The 25,642-nt window shown below is 33.5% G+C and overlaps 1 protein-coding gene across 4 annotated transcripts in view; it reads right to left on the reverse strand.

Moving 5' to 3' along the window:
* LOC126740778 (uncharacterized) overlaps positions 1-25,214 on the reverse strand; it is a 41,872-nt gene extending 16,658 nt beyond the window's left edge. For 3 of the 4 annotated variants that reach the window (XM_050446948.1, XM_050446949.1, XM_050446946.1), the window contains exons 1-15: positions 24,981-25,214; positions 24,722-24,929; positions 24,437-24,664; positions 19,215-19,482; positions 18,648-18,846; positions 11,156-11,336; positions 10,945-11,095; positions 10,716-10,890; positions 10,460-10,674; positions 10,266-10,409; positions 10,104-10,215; positions 9,901-10,050; positions 9,718-9,843; positions 9,530-9,668; positions 3,855-3,946 (exon numbers count right to left, since the gene is read on the reverse strand). In XM_050446948.1, coding sequence (XP_050302905.1) covers positions 3,855-3,946; positions 9,530-9,668; positions 9,718-9,843; positions 9,901-10,050; positions 10,104-10,215; positions 10,266-10,409; positions 10,460-10,674; positions 10,716-10,890; positions 10,945-11,095; positions 11,156-11,336; positions 18,648-18,846; positions 19,215-19,482; positions 24,437-24,664; positions 24,722-24,929; positions 24,981-25,113 — 2,521 coding nt within the window. In that variant the 5' untranslated portion in view covers positions 25,114-25,214. The remainder of the gene's footprint in view (positions 1-3,854; positions 3,947-9,529; positions 9,669-9,717; positions 9,844-9,900; positions 10,051-10,103; positions 10,216-10,265; positions 10,410-10,459; positions 10,675-10,715; positions 10,891-10,944; positions 11,096-11,155; positions 11,337-18,647; positions 18,847-19,214; positions 19,483-24,436; positions 24,665-24,721; positions 24,930-24,980) is intronic. The other variant, XM_050446947.1, reaches the window with a different exon arrangement.
* Between the last annotated feature and the right edge of the window lie 428 nt (positions 25,215-25,642).

The raw sequence follows: 25,642 nt of genomic DNA on the forward strand, positions 1-25,642 counted from the left end.
CGGTAGAAGGTATGGCCCAATTAAATAATCATCAACAATGCCTGCCCATACGTTGACAGACCAACGATCCTGATGTTTTCTTGGAAAAATTGCATAAGGATTTTCTTCGTCCCAAACATGGCTATTCCTACTATTAAAAATACCGTCTCTTGTGAAAGAGGCTTCATCGGTCCACAAAACATATCGTAAGAAATTTGGTTGTGAAATAATGTGATCCAGAAGCCATCGACAAAATTGAACTCTAGGATGGTAATCGGCTCAGTCATACCTTGAACTTTCTGGAAGTGGTAAGGATGGAGTTGTTGGTCGTGTAGTACCCGCCAGACAGAACCGTTACTCGTATTCATATTCTTAGCAACGTCACGTGTGCTATTTGATGGTTCATCGGCAACTCGCTGAAGCACCTCTTCTTCAAATTCGACCGTTCTTACGGTTCGAGCAACACCAGTATCATGCATCTTGGTCTTAAACATGCCTGTCTCAGCGAGCCGCCGATGAACCGCAATAAACTTTTTGTATCCAGGATGCTGTCGTTTGGGATAACATTCATGATACAACCACGATGCTGCTCGTGCATTGCAGTTTGTTGCTCCGTATGCCAAATGCATACCCGCCAATTCTTGATTGGTAAAGTTTTCCATTAGCAATAAATATTTAAAAATTGTAAGCTATAAAATTTTTAAACATGTCATTGAGAATTGACATTGATAAGCGTTGATTTTAAACAATTGTTGTTATGGTATCATGTACAAAAGGTAAAAATAAATGCAGCAGATCCTATTTAGGTAATACATGTTTTTTATAAATTTTAACGCGTCTTAGAGCCGTAGTGGCGTAGTGACGCATTTCCGGACATGGGTTCCTATACTCAAATAGATTCTTCTGTTGCACTGAACAACCCCCAGAAGTTTGATCCCATAGTTCTGAAACACCCTGTATAAGACTTTTACATTTAAAAATAATAAAAGACATCGGACGATTACCAGAGACATGTAGCCATTTTCTATCGATCATTAAAGACCTAAAGTGGCAAGAATTCTTTTCAGCTATCGAACATCAGAGCACTGCACCAGTAAATAAACTCTAGCAAAACGTATGTTTGGCCAGGATTTGAGGACGAAGATCTCAATTTTATATTGATTATAAAAATAAAATTAAAAAAACTTTAAAAAATAAAAAAAATGAAAATTAAAAATATTTTTATGATGTTGAAAATGGTGGAGCAAATATTCTTGGTCGAAACTGGTTAGATAAATTTGATATTTCTTTAAAAATGTGCCATAATGTAGCCACAGTGATGGGTCCGGGGTTGGAAGAGGACATTGCAGGCCTTATCCGGGATTTTCCTGCAGTCTTTTCTCACATGATCGGTAAATTCAAGTTTGCAAAAATTTCTTTAAATTTAAAACCTGGAGCCATACTAGTATATTGTAAGCCAAGGCCAATTCTGTAGACTTAGAACTTGACAAGCTAATAAAACAAGGCATCCTCGAGGAATGCAGCTCAACCCAATGGTAGCTGTTATGAAAAGCGATGGCAATATTCGACTGTGCGGTGACTATTCAGCAACTGTTAATAAATATTTAGTCAATGAGATCTACCAGATGCCCACTGCGAATGAAGTTTTTGAAAAACTTCACGGGGGGAAAATGTTTCACTAAGCTCGATTTAAATCAAGCCTATAACCAATTTGAGCTTGACAATGAAGCAAAAGCGACTGGTCGACACACCGAGGTGTTTACACTGTGACACGAATGCCATTTGGTATTTGCCCAGCTAGTGGAAAATTTCAAAAATATCTAGAGCAGTTGTTTCAGGGCATGGAAGGAGTTGCAAATTATTGTGCTGTCGTAATTGTGAGAGGAGAAGATAAAAAAAAACTCACCTTGATAATTTACGGGCTGTATATAAAAGGTTAAAAGAGGCTGGTCTAACACTGAGAAAGTATAAACCTAATTTTTTTCAGAATGGAGTCGAGTATCTAGGGCATGAAATAAGCAGTCAAGGATTAAGAAACCAGAGGTCCAAGGTGCAAGCTCCTGGAAGCTCAGGAGCCAAAAAATTTGACTGAAGTTCGAAGTTTATTGGGGAGTATCAATCTTACGGCAAATTTGTAAAAAACTTGGCGCAGATTCTCAGCCCAATATATCGATTATTACAAAAAGATGTCACGTTTGAGCGGGACGAAAAGTGTCAAAGAGCATTTGAGGAAATTAGGAAAATCATGGCGTCAGTCTTAACACACTTCGACCCGAAACTGCGCCCATAATTGTGACAACGGACGCCTCATTACATGGCATAGCGGTTGTTATGTCACATAGAATGTCCACTGGTGAGGAAAAACCCGTTTGCTTTTGTCAAAGACCTTATCCAAGACAGAAACATCCTACTCAACAATATACAGAGAGGCGTTAGCAATTTATTGGTCCATAACAAAACTTTCGCAGTACTTAATAGGACAGCATATTACCTTAAGAAGTGACCATATTCCTTTGATATCCTTGTTCGGAGAGAACAAGAGCATCCCCAAGATGCATATGCAACTGCCTGCAATCGTGGAGAGCATATATTTCGAATAATAATTATTATATTGAACATATCAAGGGCAAAAGTAACCATTTAGCTGATTTTTTATTTAGGTCATCAATGAAAGCCATGGAAAATGACAATGAAGATAATTTAAATATTGCGATGAAACCAAAAAAAAATTAAGAACTACTACAAGTCATTGATTGTGTCAAAATGACAAATAGCCTAAGCAAATTTCAGATGGCATTAAACCTTACTTTAATAGAAGACAAGAGATCTGCATTGAGAATGATATTCTGTGTTGGGGAACAAGAATATGCATACCAAAATCTTTAAGACCAAAATTATGTGAACTCCTGCACAATGGGCACTTCTTAATATATAAGATGAAGGCCGTGGCTAGAAGCTTTATTTATTGGTCCGGAACAGAATCTAATATCGAGAAAATGACAGAATAGTGCTAGTGGTGTTGCTGGAGTTGAAAAGCTAAGACTCTTGTGAAACAGACTTATATAAGAACATTTGGCTTACTACTAATTCTTACTCGAAAAGCTTATTTACATCCAAATTGTAATTTACTTTTCTGATATTACCAAAAAAGAGAAGAATCTTAGATGACATAATGTTGGCCGCAAACAGGGTGAAACTGGTCAATCGTGCGCTGTTGTGCATAAGGTTCACAAGGTTAACTGTCTTAGTTTCAAATTTAAATCTATTCAATAGCATTATTTGCCATTATTTGGATGACACATCGCAGTTAGTTACAGTTAATACAGTCGGTTCAAAGTCAATAAATGTGTTCGCCTTCTCAAGAATCCCTAGATCTCCTATTTTTTATCATCTTTACTACTATTACTTTCGCAGTGCTTTGGTATTTTAAATTGTTAAATTTAGAAGAAATTAGGATAATCTGTTTGGATAATCAATTTATAAATAATGGGTTAAATTTGAACCCATACAGAAATTATAAAATTTGGGTTAAAATTTTTATTTGCAACTAGATGGCCAAGTCGTGTCTCAAAGCTTTTTCAGAAAGTCTATTGTAATTTTTGCAATATTTATTTACAAAGAAAATCCGAACTTGAAAAACATCATATTTAAAAAACTATGTTTGTATCACACACGGTGTGCCACTTTTTATATAACCTTTGTCTACCAAAAACAAATTTATTGGCGGAAATACTCTGATCATATCTGAATTGATATGATTATACATTTCGGAATTTTTTTATTTTTCTTTTTATAGATTTATTTTCGAGTATGGTAATTTCAATTTGGCATAATGGTTAACAACTATGTTTTTGTATATGTATTATAAAATTTACCTTTTTTTGTCACGGCAGAATTAATCCCTTGAGTGGAATTCCATAATGGTGGAACTACTGGGTGGTGTGAATCTGCGGTTCCTTTGGAAAGGCTGTGGATTTAATATTGTTGAAAGGGGTTTAAAAAATATTTTAAGCTGAACACTTTATATTTTAATACCCTAATAAAGGCTATTAAGGCTCTAATAAAAAGTTCTTATTATTAATTAGTTTATACCGGGTATCCAGGAACTCTACCGACAAACTTTAAAGGGTGATTCTCCAACAAAAAATAAAATAAAATTTGTATATTAATGTACATAATATGTTCTAAACGTCTTACTTTGGCATCTACAAGGTGTTAAAAATTAAAAAAAAAAGTGTTTTTTTAAATAACTATTACCAAGGTATATTTTTTTGTAAATTTGCAGATGTGTTTTATGTATCAAGGAACATTTTTTGACGTACAAGAAAAAAAGATTATTTACCAGTGGCGCCCGTAAGGGGCTTATCGTAAATATTTTTTAATAAAAAAACAGTACACCACTGCATTTTTCTAAAATAAATTTTGTTTTTTAAATCCTTATTTAGTTTTGAGCAAACTTGTATTTTTGAGTTTTTTTTTATTTGAAAATTATTTGTCTTAAGTTTATTATTTTTAAATGAATTTTTTTTTAAAAACTTTATCTTCTTGGAAAATTAATGCAATTTTTCAGCATTTTATACGATAACTGGTAGAAAAAGCAAACCGCAAGTGATTTTTAATTGTAGATTCCTAATAAATCAAACATTTTTGGGTACTAAATTCTAGTGTTTAAATAATTTTATTTATTATAAACTTTAATGTAAATAGAAAATCCTTATTTTATTTAAAAAAAAATACAATAACAGCAACAATAACAAAATAACACGAAATATAATGTGAATATAGTGTTCTAGATGACGGCCATCTGATCAATACATAATCTTGCTCTTATTGATAAGGAACAGCGAATTCATTGAAAAATTCAAACCCACTTTATTGCGGAATTGATTGCAAGCTTGCCCAATTCTTTCCCCAAGCTGTTCTTGAGTTTCTATTGGAACGGCATAAACTTCCGATTTTAAATACCCTCAACTGCAAAAATCACAGGGATTTAAATCGGGGGATCTAGGAAGCCAAGGAATCACCCCTTCCTATCCATTTATTTTGATCTATTTGATATAAATATTGCCGAACGTTTACACCACAGTATAGTACAGTCGTGCTGTATGAGAATGGATGCAAAAATTAGATGGAGGATGAAATTTTGACTCCATGAGATAAATTGTTCAGAAAAATCAGAGCTACCTTTTTTCCACAGAGCCGAATTCATCCGAGTTGATTTAGAGGGTGTAAAAAGGGAGTGAAGTTTTGAAATAATTATGAAATACATTGCTAGGTACTTACTGCTTATTTGTTGATATGAGCATTCCCAAAACAAGGTTTTTATTTATTTACGCAAAAGCAGTGCATCGAATAAAAAAAGTCGGGAATACAAATTTGCTCAAAACTATACAGGCATTTAAAAATAACATTTATTTCAGAAAAATCCAAGTACGTACTGTTTTTTTATTACAAAATATTTACCATAAGCCCCTAACGGACATCACTGGTAAATTTTTTTTTCTTGTACCTCAAAAAATGCCTCCTGATGCCTAAAATACATCTTCAAATTTAAAAAAAAAAATATCTATATCCTATTTTCCTATTTTTTGTTGGAGAATCACCTTGTAAAATTGTCGGTAGAGTTCCTGCACACCCGGTATACATTACATTTTTATTTATGTTTTTGTTTTGTGATTTAATAAAATATTAGAAGTTATACAGGGTGGTCCAATTTCCAAAGCGGAAACTTAAATGGCAGATAGAAAACCTCAAAATAATATCAGTTTGTAATATAAACTATATTCGAAAAATGCTTCGTTACAAAGACACAGGGATCAGTGTTTTAATTAAAATATTTAAATTTGAATATATTTTCAAAAGTACTTTAGATATTTAATTGAAATTTGGTACGTCTGAATAGGTAAACGTACGATGCATGTTCCTATGAAAAAAATTATTATTGTAGTATTTAATTTTAAAATTTGAATTTCGCGCCTTTAGATATAACGTCATATGTGTTGACAGCTATTACGTTTTGTTAGGTTGAGTGATTGACAAGTAGAGATTATGACGTGACTCGATTATGGCGAGACGTATTAATTTATGTATTTTAAATTGTGGATTTATTAGTTATGAGTTGTAATTTGTGTATTTGTTTAACCGAATAAAAGGCCATTCTACATTATTAAATATTATAAATATAATATGAAAAAAATTATATTATTTTATAAATAAAAAATATTATTATTACTTAATAATATACAGCGCGAGTCTGTAACTTGGAATAAATTCGGTAATAAATAAATGGGGGCGTGTTCGGAAAAACGCTCAGACACGTCAATTGAGATTGTAAGTTGCGCATTTTTTACAATAATTTTTTTTTTTGTACAAGGTATGCCATGTAGGTGGGGCTAATACCAACTTTCTTACTTTAAACGGGACACCCTATATTATATTTTTGATTTCTGCACAAAATTTCAAAAATTTTGATATATCACATGCCATACCTTTAATCACCTGTTTTTAAGTTTTGATTTTTTATTTTAAAAATGTTTTAAATTCAAAAAATATGCGTTTCAGTAAACAGTTTTTTTTTCGTAATGTATTTTATGAATGTGGCATTTTTATAAATTTTGACATTGCTACAAGACGGGTCTTTACTGTCGGATCCTAATATTCCCACTAGGCAGGTAGCGCGCGAATTGGAAGTGAGCCAGTCTTCAGTAGTAAGGGTTCTTGAAGCAGAAAAATGTCATCCCTATAAACTAACAATTCTTCAGGAACTCAATGAGGAGGATGCAGATAGAAGAATTGAATTTGTGAACAATTTATGGAATTTATGGGGAATAATAATCTTATTACAGAAAACATTCTCTTTACCGATGAGTCGACATTTATGCTGAACGGAGAAGTAAATCGTAAAAATTGCCGTTATTGGGCACAAGAAAATCCATGTTGGATGAGGAAAGGCCCCACTCAACACCCAGAAAAAGTAAATGTTTGGGCAGGAATTCAAGGTCAGCAAATTATAGGCCCAATTTTCTTCGAAGAAATTTTAAATGGAGCAAGGTACTTACAGTTTTTACAAGAAGAACAAATTCCAAATCTAGCTGTTCTATTCCCTGATCCAATAGAAGCTGATATGCCGAATAGAAACATCTGGTTTCAGCAAGAAGGTGCGCCTCCCCATTTTGCAAGACCTGTTCGAAACTATCTGGATACTATTTTTCCAGGCAGATGGATTGGCAGGAGAGGACCTTTTGAATGGCCACCAAGATCGCCCGATTTGACTCCGCTGAATTTTTTCCTATGGGGATATATGAAATCCAAAGTTTATGTGACCAAGCCGGCAAATATTGAGGAGTTGAAAACTAGAATAAGGCAAGAGGATCGAAGCATTTCTCCAGAATGCATAAGAAACGTTTCAAATGAATTTGTAGTACGTTTAGGAAATTGCCAAAGAGTAAATGATTTACATTTTGAACACTTATTAAAGAAAAAGATTTAAAAGAACCCTCTTTAAGTTTATGAAATACGTTTTCTTTAACGCCTGTTTCTTAAAAACAATCGAATAAAGATATGGCATGTGATGCATCAAAATGTTTGGAGTGTGGAGAATCCAAAAATATAATAACATATAGGGTGTCCCATTTAAAATAAGAAAGTTGGTATTAGCTTCGCCTACATGGCACATCCTGTATAAAAATGTTTTATTGTAAAAAATGCCCAACTTATAATCTAATCTAATTGACGTGTCCGAGTGTTGTTCCAAACACGCCTCCATTTATTTATTATCGAATTTATTCCAAGTTACAGCCTCGCACTGTACAATTTTACATAAATTGTTTTCAAGTTTTTTTTGTTTGACTTACCATTTACCACGAATAAATTAAAATACATATTAACTCGAAAAAAAATTAAACAGCGAACATAAAAAAATTATTAAAACTTGTAATTTTAAACAGTAATAACAAAATTTAACGTAAAATTACAAATATTGCTCTAAATGTAGTCCACCTACTTCAATACAATTTTGACATCTTGTAACTAACGCATGTTTTGCAGCTGACACTTCATGAGGATTTTGCCGCATCACGTTTCAGGCTTGCTGAATTAAATCTTGTAAATACAAGCCCAAATACCAATATACCAATCCCTGTTAAATAGAGGATTTGTGTAAACTTTATCTTTAATAGTACCCAATACGTAACCACGCCACTCGTCTAATACCATTAGTTAACTATTTAAGTAATTTCTTCCCAGCCGGCTAATCCATCCATATGCGTAATTTGTATTTAACAATTTTTTACACCTAATCCAGAATGCGGAGGAGTTCCATCCAAATAAATCCAACTCTCATGCCATAAGTTAATAGGAGTTAAAGGATTGGAGGCAGGACATGTGGACCACAAACATTACCATTAATAACGCCCAACCATACGTTTACCGAACATTCATTTTGAAATGATCTTGGTCGAATTTCTCTGGGATTTTAATATGCCCAAATATGGATATTATATTAGGGCTTTGTTATCCCACGTCTCGTAAAAGAGGACTCACTTCACTGAACTTAAAAGTCAGTTGCAAGATATTTTTTTCACCGGGTCACAAATCCTGAACTGTCTATATGTGATATAACTGTCTCTGGTCATCATGTACTATTCGTAGTATTTTAGACCTAGATATCTGAAGATGCTGCTTTGTGAGATCTAAGCCTTGGATTACTATCAAAAGTACAAAGTATACGGTTATTTAGATTATCATTTTGATGGTTTCTATTTTGTTAATTAGCACTACGCAGGCCAAATTTCGAAAACTCCGATGAGTTCTAATAAAAACGCGAGTATCTAGAATTCTTCTATGAGGGTATCATCTACGATTTTGACGAACTGTTGCTTTCGCACTTCCATCAGAAAATCGGAAGCAAAAATGAATATCTGCGTATTCCTTATGAAAAAACATTGTTTAGATTAATACCTAAATTCACACAACTTTAATCGCAATGTTAATAATAATTATTTTAAAAATAAATGACCTAACATTCAAAAAACTGCTTTAATAAAATGCAAAAACACTAACAGTAATAACCTTATTTGTTTCATAGCCTACTCCAAAATTTGAAAGAAAAATGTAGGTCCAAGTGCCTAATGACTTAAATTTTTTTAAATTAAATTACGTATTAAATGAAAAAAAAAATATAAATTTTGTGTTGTAATCTAAGAAAGGACTCCAGAAATAATTTTTATTTAAAATAAAATCAGTGACGTACAATGTTTCTGTACGCACGCCACTGGTGGGAGTAAAATAATAATAATAATAGAAATATGTATCTTTAATATCTAACCAAACGGGCCAAATTTCATCAAAATATCTAAAGCAGTTTTGAAACTCTAATCAAATTTAAATTTTTGAATTAAAACTTTCACGTTGCATCTTTGCCACGAAGCATTTTTCGACTATAGTTTACATTACAAACTGATATTATTTTGAGATTTTCTATCTGCCATTTAAGTTTCCGCTATCGAAATTGTCACCGAATTACCACCCTATATATACGATTATATCTTACCCTGCAGTACTCTGATTCTCATTGATAGGAGCTGTTCTTACATGTTTACTAGGTTGTTGCACCATCTGAAGAGATTCAATATTTACAGATCCTGTTCGAACACCAGCTGTTTTATGTGGAGCGCAGAATTTACTAAAATCTATAAAACGAATAAACTTGACTGATCTCAAGTAAGTGATAAATCTTACTTTTTGGAGACCAAGAACTAGTAAGATTCATCCTGGGAGGTGATCGCTTTCTTTCATTCCTTCCAGATACTATTCGAATTTCCTTTTCGATTTTTCGTAGAATTGGATCAAATACCACTTTCATCGCTAGAAATCAAACGAATGAATCTTGATTAAAAATATGTATGATGCTATTAAACGTACGCTTTTGCCTTCTACATAAATCCGTCATCCATTCTGCCTTTTTAACGACTTCTTTTGTTTCTTTCATTGGTGGTAAGGGCAACTTTTGTGGCACGACTTCCGCTCTTCTAGGGCCATTATTAAGCCTCGGATTATCATAAAATACGTGAACTAAAAGCGACAAATCAATGAAAGTTTTTAAAGACTTTTATTGGTAATTTTACCAGGCATCACTGTGAAAATTGTACTTGGACTTTTGTGATTGAAGATGTATTTTGAGAGCGTCCTGATAACCTGAGCTTTGTCATGTTCAATCTGTTGCCTTTCATTTTTATCCTATAAAACGTTATTTTTCTAAAATCTTATTTTGGTTCTCTATAACTTACATTTTGAGTAACTGGAAGATCGCTACATAGTTTTAAGTTTTCATTTGATCCTTTCGTGCTAGGCTCGATTAATTCAGTCCAAGCTTTATCCTTGGCATTTCCATACATCATTTGGTATAAATAGGAGTCTTTAACATTGCGTGACTAAAAATGAACTTGTACAATAATTCTTTTATAAAAATTTAATTACTTACTGTGTTATTAATTTCATCTTTTCTTGGATATTCAGCTTTAAAAGGCAAAATATCTTTCTCACTTATATCATCCAGAATATCTAGATATTTTAACCTTTTATGACTTAACTGCGAATATTTCGTTCTCATCCAGTGTATTCTGCATCTTTCGGAGTTGGAAAGGGGTTGATTATTTGTAACTGTTACTTCATATTTAGATAATGTTCCTAAAAAAACTAACTAGATATTTTACATTAAATTATTTGTCATTTTTCACCATTAAGACTGACACTACTCTCTTTTGAGGATCGTTTTGATGTACTTCTATTTGTCTGCCTAGATGATGGTAAGCTATTAGTACTATCGATACTATAATTTTTTGTTAAGAATTTACTATTCTTTATTGTCTCAATTTGTTTCTTTTTGTGTTTTTCTTTTCTTGCAAGTTTTCCCTTAAATCAAAACAGAAAATAAATAAAATGTAACATATTAATAATGATCCTTACCTGTTTCTTAAACCATAGGCTGTCATGATATTTTTTACTTAAAAATTCGGTCAATGATTTTTTCCGCATCGAAGATTCATTTTGTCGTTTTTCAAAAGCTTTTTGGCTAACTAGGTACTGCATTGGCTGTTTTATTTTAGAGTTCTTCAGACTAGACAAAATATTAAGAGAGTTTTTGGGCAATAAAGTTTTAATGTTTTTATTTTATTACCTTTGGCGTGATCCGCTAGACATTGGTCTATTTTTTTCAAAATTTTTTCTGTTTTTGGCCATTAATTTTTGAAAAAAGATGAAACTGTCGTTGGCCTCTAGTTGAGCCTGCATTCTTCCAAATAGATTAGTTATTGCTCTTTTACGATATACATCAGGGTATGAAAAATCTGTCTTTTCATCTATACACGAAATACATTAAATTAAAAATAATAACATAACAGGTATCCAAATAAATTCTAATGATAAAGTAAGCCTTGCACTTTGGTATTTTTTGACTTAAAAAGTAACTTTAACTTAAAAAAGTTATGAGGTTTCTTTCTAGACAAATTATCCTTTGTTTTTGGTTATCATACTAGTCCTCTATAGTACCTACCCATTGGCAGAGGCTAATGTCTAAGCATTTGGATATACCTTACCACATAAAGGTCGTCAAAGTTATCTAAAGCTTAGACACAGAATAAACGATCTCGAGATCTTTGAGATCGTTTATTCTGTGGCTTAGAGGTATAGATGAGACGGGAGGTAAATATGACCGCTTCATAGGCGTACTATTTTTTATTTTTCAGAAAATTTAAATAGCTTAAATCTCATAAACACGTGTAGCACAAAACAAATAATAAATATGCCTACGCTTCTGTTTGTCGTAGAGAATCTCTTTCTAAAAAACCTCAAACACATCTGGGTTGCGGTCAGTCAGTTTAAAAATTGGCTCGGCGCGAAACTGTCATGATTTTGCTGTTGTAGTAACCGAGCCAATCAGATAATTTGTCGATCGCGCGCCGCACCTCTGCTGTGCTATGTTGTCATATTGGTTTTATTTTAATAGACATGAGGCAATAGTTGTCGTATGCAGCATTGGTTTAATCCAAATCATTGTCAATCCATTATTACATATTTTTTATTCAATTTAAATAAGAACCTACAAAAACGTTAAATTTTATTTTAGTTTTTAGATAATTAATTAGCATATACAATGAGAGTTATATTAAATTTTAAAAAAATATTTGGTTTTTAGGGGATTAATATGACAACTTTGCTTTAAATAGATAAGTAACGCTCCCTAAAATTCCTTTTCGAGACACAGATCAAGTCAGTGTTGCCAGGTGTGGCGCATTTAATGAAAACTTAAATATAGCAAAGTATTTTGTTTTTGCACCTATATTTTTGAATTAAGTATTTAAATTTAAAGGCGGTTGTCTTTATATATGATCAATAATTGATAAGATTTTTCAAAATAGCGAGAGTTTATAGTTTTACAAGAAAACTATGGGTAAAAAGAGACCCATGTGTTTAAAACTTCCATTACTTTACAGGGGATAAATCGAGGAATCCGTATATTGGCTCGGACGAGTTCACCAATTCCGTTTGTTGTTTACATTCTCATGGTAACATAAAAGTTAAAAAAAATCGATTTGAGTGATTTCGGTGGACTAATGATTAATATTTAGTTTTTCGTGCGGGTTCCGGGTGCCCTTATGGTTGGGCTTATCTGTATTTTAATCAACTATTGTTTTTAATTAAACATTTTTTACAAAAAAAACCAAGTAGGAATAATATATAATCAAACACCGGAACTGCTTATACTCAATATAGTATTGAAAATGAAAAAATTGATTCCTGGTCTCAAACTTTGGTAGTCAAAAGTTATGCATGAAATGAAATTCTCTACAATTTTATTCTCATGCAGTAAAGCCGTAACACCTACAAGAACAAAGTTAGAGGGCGCCAAAGCCTCAAAACGCAGGTTTTTTTTACGTTTTAGGGGGAAATAAATTATTTTTTATCGTCGCAAGTTTTTTTAAACTAAAAAACATGCAAAAATCTACTACTACTAAAAAATAATTTATTTCCTCCTGAAAAGTGAAAAAAACTGCGCTTTGGTGAGATTATAGCGCCCTCTAGCTTTGTTTCCGCAGTTTCTACAACTTTGTTACACGAGACCAATTGTAGAGAATTTATTTCTGCTCATTTTATGTCCTACAACATTTTATGTGAGTCAAATTTCGAATTTCTGAGTGACGTGTCTCAAAAACGGGTCAAAGGAGGGGGACCATTTTATCCAATTTAGGCACTTTTTGATGCTACTAGGTTCGTAGGTTCATTTCTAGGTTCGTAGGTTGACGGTACTATTGGCCGAACAGAAGTACGGATTCTTTGATGTATGCCCTTCTCATTACTTTACTAATAGTTTTGCGCTAATTTAAAAGGTGACGCATTTTAGTGTCAAAAATTGCGAAAATAATTAATAGTACCTGGCAACACTGGATCAAGTTGTCGAAGAATAAACATATTGTGTTCAACAGCTGACAGTGGATCTCTGCTTTCTTTTACTTATCGCAGGGCATGTTTTATTATCTAAGTTGGTTTTCAGTTTTACATTGTGCAGTTTTTATATTGGGTTTAGCCAGGATCTTTCCTATTTGATTAATTATTCTAGGAATAAAGAGTAGATATACTTGTTCTATCATTGCTTGTTTACCCGACTTTATATGGTGTGATTCTAGTTCCATTAAAATATTTCTCAGAAAGCTAATATCATTTGAACTGAAAGGCTTTTTTGAGGTGCTCTATTCCTTCGTTCAAATCTTGGAGAGCACAAACCCTGCATATTAGTATTTGGAGAATTATTACCGATATAAGTACATTCATATATACGCCTAGCGCCATTTCGGGATGGGGCCTAAATTTACGAATACACGACGCGCCTTGACATGGTTGAACAAGCTTGAACCGTTGATTGAATATTTAAGTACCCATATATTCAATCAACGCTTGAACCAACAACTATATATTTGTGTTCTGTGGCTTGAACTGTGTTATCGATCCAGCGATCAAGCGTCTAACTTCTTCCGTCTTCTTTAACCCACCTTGGACGTGTAAGCTTCTTATTAAAGCAACAACGTAATTTTGTAAATGAAATAATAAATTCACTTATACATTTTAAACAACCAGTGTAAATTATTATATACAGTCCACTCCATCGAAATTAATCTGTATTCTTATGACTCCTTGTTCCTGTTTTGGTAACGGTTGGAAAATGCCTTATTCTTAGATATCTTTCTGTATAGGTAAGTTTTTGGTATATTGCAGGGATTAAAAGATCACCACTCCTTTTCACTAAGACACAAAAAAACAGTTTGTTTATTCTTTAACACTTGGATCATTTAGATCGCCCAAAAATGATGTAGCTTGTTTCTTTAATGTTCCAAGCTTCAAGCATTCCATTTATGTAATGTAACCATAATTATAAGTAGGGTAACTATGCCTAAATCATGCCCCATTCAAATTTCGCGGTTATTATGTGTAGCAGCGCTCCTCTTGGTGGCAATTAAGAACTCACCTACCGGCCATTTTGCAAATTCATAAACGGCACGGTGTAAAGTTGCTTAGTCGGTAAATTTTAACAAAGTGATTTTATACACAAATTAATGTTATATTCGGACCTAATTTGTAAGATAATATATGAAGACTTGGGTAAATGTTATTATTACTATACTTCTAAAAAGTTACATCATTTACAAAGTAATTCTTATAAATTATGTTCTGATAGGATACGTTTGTAAAAAACACGTGTAAAATATTAAATAGAGCCATATATCTAAGACGTACCTCCACATATCTTATTTCGTACTGGTATGATTTAGGAATATCATAATATATTTTATATACATTTTCTGATTGTATGTTATTGCTTATAATTCATTTTAAAGCATTAAAATAGAACTGCTTTAGCATTGTAAAACAGCATATTTATTTTTTATAATCTAAACCCTAGAAAATTATTTAATTTCGTTTTATAAACTTCGGATATAAATTATTAAACTTTCAACTATATAACAATAAACTTTATTGTTATTTAGTGATTATTTTGCGAAAATTTGAACAGCACAGCTTTTTTTCAGATAACAATGTTAAAAGAATATAAAATGCTTGGACACAGGCTAACATGAATGAAGCTTTGGACCAATATCAAAGCAAAAATATGGGCTTTAATGAAATTTGAACGTATAATATTCCTAAACCTATGTTCAGGCGTCATATAACAAATTTAAATAAACACAAAACTATTGGAAGACCGAAAGACCAAAAGGCTATCATGGTGGAAGAATTAGTGCAACATATTCTAAAACTGGAGTCGTATTTCTTTGGCCTAACGATAAAAGATTTGCGTCGCTTGACCTACCAAATTACTGAAAAATATAATCTTTATCATTGATTTAATAAGGAAAAACGATTGGTGGATTCGATATGATATCATAAATCCATCATCCAGAAATATCCTTAAGAACACCTGAGCCGACGTCAATCGCGCGTTGCAGAGAATTCAGTAAACAATGAGTTACGGATTTCTTTGACAAGCATGAAAAAATACTTGATGAGCATAAGTTTTTACCCGATCGAATCCTAAATGTTGACGAAACTGGGTTGAGTACTGTCCATAAAGCATCAAAAGTTTTGGTCAAAAAGGGAAAAGGGAAAGCAACAAGTGGGCGCCGTAACAAGTGGTAAAGAGGATCAAATACTACTTGTTTATTGTATGAATGCCTCCGGATAATTTATACCCCTAATATTAATTTATAAGAGGAAACGTATGGCTGATGTGCTAAAAAGAGGAGGTCCACCAAATACCCTTTACACTTGCTCTGACAGTGGCCGGATAACCTCTGTCCTGTTTTTAGAATGGATAAAGCATTTAATAGGATATACTTGGTTCGAAAAAAGTAATATAAAACAAATGCTTTTGATCTTGGATGGCTACTCTTCTCACACAAAAAACATTGAAGCCATAGGGCTTGCAAGAGAATATGGAATTCTAATGTTATCGCTGCCGGCATATACAAATTCGTTTTCAAATCTTTAAAGCATCATTTTAATTAGACGTCAGAGGCTTGGATACGCACACATCCAGGCAGCTTTACAAAACAGACAGATATTGCTTAACTGTTAGGCATAGCATATCTTAGGGCAGCTGCTATAGCTACTGTATTGCACAGATTTAAGGCTTGTGGTTTGTGGCCGCCTAATCGTCATACGATCAGAGAAGAGGAATATGTTGTAATAGATATCCTAAGGATGGAAGAGGAAGATAGAAAATTGGATGAAAGTAACGACGAAAATCACAGTTTAACACAAAACAACCCTAAAAAATTTCTAGAAAATAAAATATTAAAAGCTGCAATAGAACAAGTAGATCCGTTTAATGATCTACAGCCATCCACAAACACTGGTGGAACAATGGAACGTCAATTTAAAAATCCTAAACACGTTGAAAATTCATCAGTAAGTGTCTCCGTAGATAAAACAACACCATAAAATAATTTACATCAAGATATAATAATAAAGTTTCGTCTCCAAAACCGGTCTCCAATTCTAAGAAGTCAAATTGTACAAAATAGATTTTTGACAGGTACTAGAGCGGCTCAAGCCTTAACCGAAAGTTTATACAAAAATTACTTTATTGATGAAAATGAGAAAACGAAAGTAAAATTAAATCTAAATAAAGAGCCTAAGGGAAAAACAAGATTTGCAAAAAAGAATAAATTAAAGGAGTCAAAAGCAATTAGTACAAAAAAAAGCCGAATCAGAAGGCAGAGGAAATAAAGAATGGCGTTGCATAATTTGCATAGAAAATAGAAAGGAAAGTATGAATTCAGTGCACAATTTGTAAGTTTTGGGTACATGACTATGTGCAGGGGTTTATAAAGACACTATTGAATATCACTGCGACAACTGTAGTGCTTAAATCACACGAATTAGGATGAATGCTCATGATTTTTTATATACTTCCTATAATTTCTTGCTATACTTTCTGCTTGCTATAATTTTCTGAGTTGGCTTGTCACGGTGGTAAAATTACTGACTTGATGACTCATTTGTCATTAGCCTTTTGGATCTAAATCTGTAATATCTGAGTCTGGAAAGATCTGAAGCTTTTACTAGTATTGATTTATCTGGAATTTATGATATTTTTCAATTTAAAATTCTTCAGTTTCCAAGTACGATCTTATTACAATCACCAGTTTGCATTTCGATGATTACCCAAAGTAGTATAGTTGTGATCTTTAAAAAAAAACATTGAAAATATATTTAGCACATTAAGACTTTTTAAGAATATGCGACGCGAACATAGACAATGAAAGAAAACATCGAATTTCAAATGGCTAAAAAATACAGCTTATGACAGTTATATTAAAATTGAAGCCTCCTCCACAGATTTGAAATATCTTCGAAAATATTAGACGTCTCAATGAGGCCTAGGGGTTTAATCAGAATAATAATTAGGGCTTGATGGAATATACTCGTAAACGATTGACAGTGAGTTGAATGTAAAAATGTAAGTAAATAAAAATTCTAAATATCCAATAAGTACGTAGAGAGTACATATAATTTGGCTAAGGAAATACATTGAAAGAAGTTTTTTATTTTTTCCCTAAGGAAACATTTTTGGTCTAAAAATATGATTTGTTGGTGTTCGTGACCATTCAAAAGTACACATAATGGAAAATGATAACATTTTCTGAGGAAAAATTACCTGTGACTTAGGTTTTAGCAGGAAATCGATCCCAAGCACACAGACCATAATAAAAATATTTCAACGATAATCATGTTATATTAATGGAATTATTGCAAAAAGGCACTGACCAAAAAATTACAAGCTTGGACAAGGCTGAGTAAAGTTGCTACGAATATACAATTTCTTATTTGCTATATTTGACATATGCTTGTTTCTAGTTTTATTTTAACATCAGAAATTTTATGTGTTATTAATACTTATTAAGGTTTCTACTTAATCAGCCACCACTAGATTATTTTTAAAGTAAACAGAATACAAATTAGTATTTCCTAGCAAACAGTTACTAGAAAGTTATACACAGATCATAATCTGCTAATGTTTAGTGCTATATCCTTTCGAACCTATTATTCCTCTATACTCTATAAGTCTATAGTATTGTATCTCGATATGCCCATATTTTGTTCATTTCACTAGATAACTAATTAACTAGTTGGCAACATGGGATTTTCTTTTGGAAAGATCCAGCGCAATATTTTACTGTAAGCCTGTGTGAAACTTGTGATGACTAAGATGTACATCATCAAATCATCAAACAATATTGCATCCCATTATTGGTAAGATGTGTTCGATTTTCTATACGAACTTTGAAAAGAACTCTTCCAAAGAAAACCCACGTTATTTAACTTCTTATTACTGTGGGTGCTTAATATCCTATTTCACTTATTTTCTAAGAAATATCTTTAGAAGCTTTCGTTCGACCTTTCACCAATACTCTTAAGGGTTTTTTACCTTCATAAACTTTTTGAGTAATTTTTTTGATCTTCCCCGATATAAAAATATGTAAACTTTTACTTAGATTAGTTTTTTTTCATGTTTCAACTACATGTCAATTGTTAGAACAAATTAAATCGTATCGTTTGTACTTCTTCATTATGATATGATATAATGATATGATGATAGATCTAAAAATACTTACTCATTAGAACAGGATGTCTGCTTTTAAGATTTATTGGTGACAACTTAGAAAGCAAATCATTGTCTGAAAAATGTTCTTCGTTTCCATCTTTATGAATTTTCTTAATTTTCTTAAGGACATTTAAGGCTGCGGTATTAGTGTATTTTTGACAATTGCCATCAACGTTCCCTTGCACAGGAGACGTATTTGGCCTTTTAAGCTAAAATAGAGTGCAGAGATACATATTCAAATGATAAATATACTAGTTGTTACAACATGTTAAGTAAATTTAAGTACAGGTTGTTCAAAAAAGTAAGGCCGCAATTTAATATTATTAAATAAGTTTATGTCATCACGAAACCCAATTTTGGAAATGAACATCTATTATTGGACAGCAGTTTTAACTTAAAATGCTGTGGCGTTTATTTTATTAACAACAACTTTGAAATCTTTTTAAAATTAAAGCGTTTGTGTTTGCAGTTTTATGGATACAACATTGAGAATTTATGTCAATGTGGCTTAACTTTAATCCTTTTCGAATTGGCTTTTAATTTGCCAACATAATTATAACCCATTATATATACATACTTTTTTATTATTCTTTTTTGTGTCTCCACCCATCTTTTGACAGTTTGAGTAGCATTCATCGATTTCTCTGTTGATATCGTCAACCATGGAGGTTAAAAAGTTTTCGTAGTTGGTCAATTTTTCGACTTCCTTCATTGTATGTTTTAAATTTTCAGCGGTACATTTGCGTGAAAGCATCAGTTTGGACGACATCGATTTGACACCGACCGATTCGGCCGAGAGCGTTGTAGGATTCAGGATGGTAAAAAAGGGTGTCAAGCTATTGCTCCTAATAAACAAATAGTATTTAGATATTATTAATAATAATAATACAATAATATAATAAAAATAATAATAATAATAAAAATAATAATAATAATAATAATAATAATAATAATAATAATAATAATAATAATAATAATAATAATAATAATAATAATAATACTAATTTTAATTTAACACAGGCAGAATAAACGCGCACAACAATACAACAACAAGTAATATAGTTGCACAGAAAGCAAATCAACCCTGTTGAAAATCTAACCTTGTAAACCTAAAGACCAGCTCTAACATATTGCGAATCATCCTCCAATCCAAGTTATCGAGTACATGCGAGTTTGGAAATCGCTAGGCTAGAGAACACAAAGCGTCCCAAACGTTCCTACAGGTTCCATTCTGATATAACGCCTCTTTGGTAGCTAGCTTGAAAAACATCAGTTTCTTCAACAGTTATTTTCAGTTCTTCCCGAACCTGGGGTTAGACCCATGCAGCTCTTGAATGTTTCCGTACTTTCAACGAAGAACCTCAGCTATTTCTCCAGACATTTATAAATCCTTAGCCACACAATTTGCCAGAGCATACTCAGCTGAAGCAGTAAACGAATCTTGCTGCACTTCGCAGGTCACACTGAATCACGTGCTCACGCACGATTTGTTCGGCCATTAGAATGATGGGCCTTGAATTCACCGAAAGTCAAATCCGACTCTCGTTGGATTTACTTTAGCTCAGCGTATTCGTGGTTAAGGAGCCAGTCGGTTTAAGTGAATGACTCTAGTTTTATTCCTTAGCGGCTTTTGTATTCTATAAAGAACATCATTGGTGGCTTCCAGAACTTTGTATGGTCTATCTTAGGATGTATGAAGTTTCCGTGACAGACTTTTCTCTTAGGGTCATAAAGCCAAACCAAGACACCGTTGTTGCACTAGTCTTTGGCATTGACATCAAATGCGTCCTTCATTCGATTGCTGGCATCTTAAATAGAAATGACGTACTTGAACATGAATAACATCCATTCTTCTATGCAGCTCACTGATGTAGTCTTCTCCGGAAACATCGGTTCTTGGCGGGCAACCAAACTTCAGATGGCATGGCAGATGGAGTTCTCTTCCCATCACTATGTTTTCAAGGATAACCAATCGATAAACCAGCAGGCATGAATGAAGAAACCTATCCCAGTCTCTTTGGTAGCTAGATATTACTTTGGCCAAATACCGAATAAAAATAGTTCTATTCATTCGATTCAATAGTTTTACATGGGTATAATGCAGTAGTTCTCGCTTTATTGATTCCAAGCGCTTACAGTTGTTCTGGAACAAGCTAGGAATAACATTTTATCTTTGGTCTGTACCTCCAAAGGTACACCAAATAGGAAAATCCATATTTTTATTAAGGCGTTACGATAGTAGAGGCTTTCTGTTTGGTAGAGGATATGCCTCAATCCATTTACTAAAGTAGTCCATCACCACCACAATGTAATTTTTTCCTGTTTCTGATTCGGGAAACGAACCGACGACGTCAAAACCAATCGCTTCCCACGTTGTACTGACGCATCAAAGCCTTCTGCTAATTCAAAGCTCTTTGCAGTATATTACTTGCCACACATATAACGCATTTCCTGCACCAGTCCCTTATGTCTGCCTTGCTCTAGACTCAGTAAGATCTTTCTTAGGTCTTTGTTACTCCAAGATATCCTCCTTACACAACAGCATAGATAGCGTCTAGGAACCCCAAAATCCGACATTTAGACCCAACGATTTGCTTTCTTCCCTTTTTGCCGTAGTGGTTAACTATTTTCCGCTAGCTTCCGCCGCTTTCACTACTTTATCCAGGCTAGGACCATCTGGATATCGCGATCTTCCTCTTGGCCCCCTATTTTGCCAAGAATCATTGACGATAGTGCCTCTTAGCAACTGAGCATCTTTCTGCTGTGCCCTCTGACAATGTTTGCCGTCATCTGGACAGAGTCGTCTTGGTAAGACATCTGCGTTTCCGTAGTTTTTCCTTCTTGCTGTTCAGTGTCAAAGTCAAACTCCCGTAGCCTCTCTATCCATTTTGCTAGTTAATTCACCAGATTTTTAAACTGACCATTTAGTTCTCAGCAGGCACTTTCTCCCATAGAGGAACTCGTAGAAGTGCTTTATCGCTTTGACAACTATTAGCAACTGTCTTGGACAGCGTCTCACTAAAATAGTCAATGACCATATTAGCATCGGTGTCCAGCTAACAGCTCAGAATAGATTGTCTAGCGCTTGTCTCTAGGGAGCCTCTTTTAGGTGATCGCAAGCTTCTGGACAATTTCAAGACCACTGGAATTTTCTCTCTACATAGTGTTAGTAATAGGTCTATAATCTCAAGAAGTTTTTGGGAATTGGCCAATATTTGATAATCTTTGCCTTATTAACCGCAATTCCTGAACTGGAAACGACGTGACCCAGATACTTCACAGCACTTTGAAACAGATGACATTTCTTTGAGCCCAACTTTACTTCAGATACGAGGTTCTGAAGTAAAGTTGGGCTCAAAGAAATGTCATCTGTGCCCAAGGAACACTTATAGATTCTTCATATGGTCTTCAAACGATTTTCCTGCTACTATAATGTCATCAAGGTAAACCGGGTAAGTCTTTTAGGACAGTTCTCCTAAAATCGCTTCCATCAGGCTTTTAAAAATGGTAGGAACATTGCACAGTTCAAATGGCATGCATCACGTTAAATTACCACAACCCAGCATCCACCACGAAAGCTGTCTTTTTCCGATATTTAGGGACCAACTCCACCAATCCGACGTGTCATCAATGCGACGAAAAGAAAATCTGTCCTTTTTATTCATGTTATCAAGCTGGCGGTAATCTACACAGAATCTGGTCAAATAATTTTCCTTCTTTACCAGTACCACCAGTGAAGACCATTGACTGCTAGATGATTCTATGACACCTTCTTTGGCCATCGTCTAAACAATGTTATCAGCATGCTCTCTTTTGGCCAGTGGTAGTTTTCGAGCTTTCTGCGGGATAGGACGAGCATTTTCTGTATTGATTTTATGCTGTACTATCTTGGCCCTTCCTTTTTTCCCAATATCAACAACATCTCGGTATCTGTGGACCAAATGTCTTAGCCTCCTCCTTTGGTCTGGCCTTAGACCGGTGTCTGATTATAATATCAGCTCTTATAATTTTTTCAAAATGGCTTTCCGGTAGGTTTGTACAGAGCAGTGTCCTAATTCCGTGGTCTTCTTTAATAGTACAGGATAATAGTTTGCATTAATTACCCCCACAGGAATAGTCCTTGCACTTCGTACAAATACTGCTCTCCCTCGACCAACATGCATTACAGGTTTAAAAATGACTATTTTGCCATCCGTAGTCTTGCCATCCACGAAGTTCTCCAAAATAATCTCGCTTTGTTCTGGTATCAAAGTTTCCTCCGAAAAAAAGAACACTGTAATCCCTCTCACGATGCAAAACAGCTTCCTCATCGTCTATATTCAGGACTCCCTGCTAAAAGCTTAACTCGAAGCCCTTGGTGTCTATTATGTCTGTCCTGACGATCACCTTATCCTTACTCTCAGCCACTATCACAAGATGTTCAAATGTGGCTTTTTCTTTGGTCAACGTGATGTTTGTTTCATCATGGAGTTTTGCTCGATCACCAGTCGCTATTGGTAGATGCCATTTTGATTGCCGAAACTTAACTGCAGATTTTAATATGTCGGGTCTTATTCATCTATATACATCTATACTCTAATTGACTTTGTCGCACCTGTATCCAGCAGCACAGTGCGGAGGGTTCATTGCAACAACCTAGGATGAATTCATTACAGCAATTTAGATTTTACTTTACGCCATAGGTGTTTCGCTCACAAATTAGCATTTCCAGGAAAAAAAATGTTAGCAGTAGTAGTTTAGTTCTAATCCCGGACAATGCACCATTTTTCTATCAGTTTTGATTTAACCTTAGGATTGTATTTACTTTTAGGACTGTCTTAAATAATCGGTACTGCTAGATGTATGCATTCTATTATACATACAAGAAATCATGGGTATTTAATGAATCTATCTAAAATACGTCATTGCATAATCTCTGGTAAATAAATGAACGTTTATCAGTCTTGTTTTCAGTTTTCCTTCTTCATATTTTGATACTGTTCAGATCACACCTTCAAGTCCTTCCTGCCCTTTATTCTAATTCGTCAATAATCTTTTAACGCAACTACGATGGCATTTAAAAGATTTTCAATGAGTTAAAATTCATTAAATATATATCCTAAGAGTCCAAAAGATCACTGGTTTCCTGTTAGATTGCTCTTAAAGTAATCCACAATATTATTAACTAGGAATATTGTTACTTCATTCGGTTTAGTTTCAACCTATCTGCTTTTTGAATCAACAAATTATAAACTATCAGATAATAAAAAGAGCATTCTGGTACGATATGGGGCTGATTGAAGGCCGTACGTTAGGGTTATGGCCTAGGTCATATCCATAGGCTATGTCTAGGCGAGATGTTTTTGTAGGTGGATTATTTCGGAAGCAAGTCATTTCTACAGGCAACTAAATTACAGTGCTACTTGTAGTTCTAGTTGCTGAAATATTGACTACGCTCTAAGGAATTTGGTAGAATGAAGAATGATTGGCAAAGTATATTATTCATAAATGATTAAATTGTTTTTTACTTATTTTTGAAAATGTCCATATTACGATGACGAAGCAATAATGACAAAGTGAAAAGGAAAATATGTAAAATACTGGAAGAATTATACTAAACGCACAAATTTTAGATCATGCATTGTCAGGTGGTAATATAAAATATAAATGAAAAATAATATCTTAGTTAAAATAGTCTTTTCTTGCTATTGCCATTCAATTAACATCTATTTTATTTAATTCATATAATTAAAAATCAGACTTTTGTATAACAACGATGTATCAAGGAAATAACTAAAGTCTTCTATTTTCCAATTTTACCTTTTAGGTTTCTTTAAAGGTTCCTCTTCAGTTTTAACTTCTTTAATTTCGATGTCGGGTTTTTCTTCAACATTTTCTTCTATTATTTCAGCAACAGTAATTATTGGATCAGACTCACTAAGACTGGGATTTTTAGGGTCCAATACTTCATTTTCTTCTTCACATACACTCAGTTTGCTTTCAATGCGACTTTTCGTTACTGAGAAAAAGTGCTGACTTTCAGGAGTACTAAAATAACACCAGTAATAATAATACCAGTAATCTTGTTTTATGTTATAAAGATACCTTAGAGCATTAGTTTCTATTAAACACAATCTGACTTTTTGGCAAATATTATCTATGCCCGAAAAAGTCTCTTGCAGCATATTACTTAAATTATTACTAATAGATAACAAATTGTCTTGTGCAGTTCTTTGATAATCTGCTGTCGATATTGTGGATGCAGATCGCAAAGATGGTAAAGAGCGCCCATGGTTTTCTTTGTCTGGATTACCTGTAAATGGTTTTTTAAGCAAACTAATCTAAAATTTGAAATAAGCCTTACTCTTAACACATCTTGGTACATAAGGGCTAATCGATCTAATCGATCCAATAGGGCTTAATGGTCGCCCATGTGCAATAACGTTTATTTTATGCTTACTTAAAATGACCGGTTTTTGGGTCATGTAGTGTGACATGCTTGTTTAACTGTGAATTTCCTCGAGCAAATTCCTGTTTGAACTTTCTAAATGGCTTTTGTGAGAGTTTTTTCTACATAAACGGCGATGGTGACAGTTTACTTAAAAAAAAATAATTTTGACACTGACAACCTTTTTTTATAAAGGTAAGAGTTTCATTTATAACAATAGGTAATTTTATAGAATACAGAGTGACTCGAGAGGAACGCATCAAACTCCAGGTGAGTATTGTACACGTGAAAATAATTAAAAAAAAATCATATGTTCCTAAAATGAAAGTCCTATAGTCCACTTGTTTATTAAGCGTAATTCTTTCTTCGTTTAGCGTTTTATAATTCCCGACATGTTTCGGACACGGCGGTGCTCATCATCAAGGGATAGCGGAAGAAAACGGGTTTGAATAAGGAAAGAAGAAAAAAAATACAGACAGAAAAAACTTAAAATTAATATAAGGCACGCTTACCATAGTTTAAAATTAGTATAAGTTACCCACACCAAGATTTGAGTTTATGTCAAAAAACCCTTTATT

Source organism: Anthonomus grandis, chromosome 9, assembly GCF_022605725.1.
Source record: "Anthonomus grandis grandis chromosome 9, icAntGran1.3, whole genome shotgun sequence".
NCBI classification, from domain to species: domain Eukaryota; kingdom Metazoa; phylum Arthropoda; class Insecta; order Coleoptera; family Curculionidae; genus Anthonomus; species Anthonomus grandis.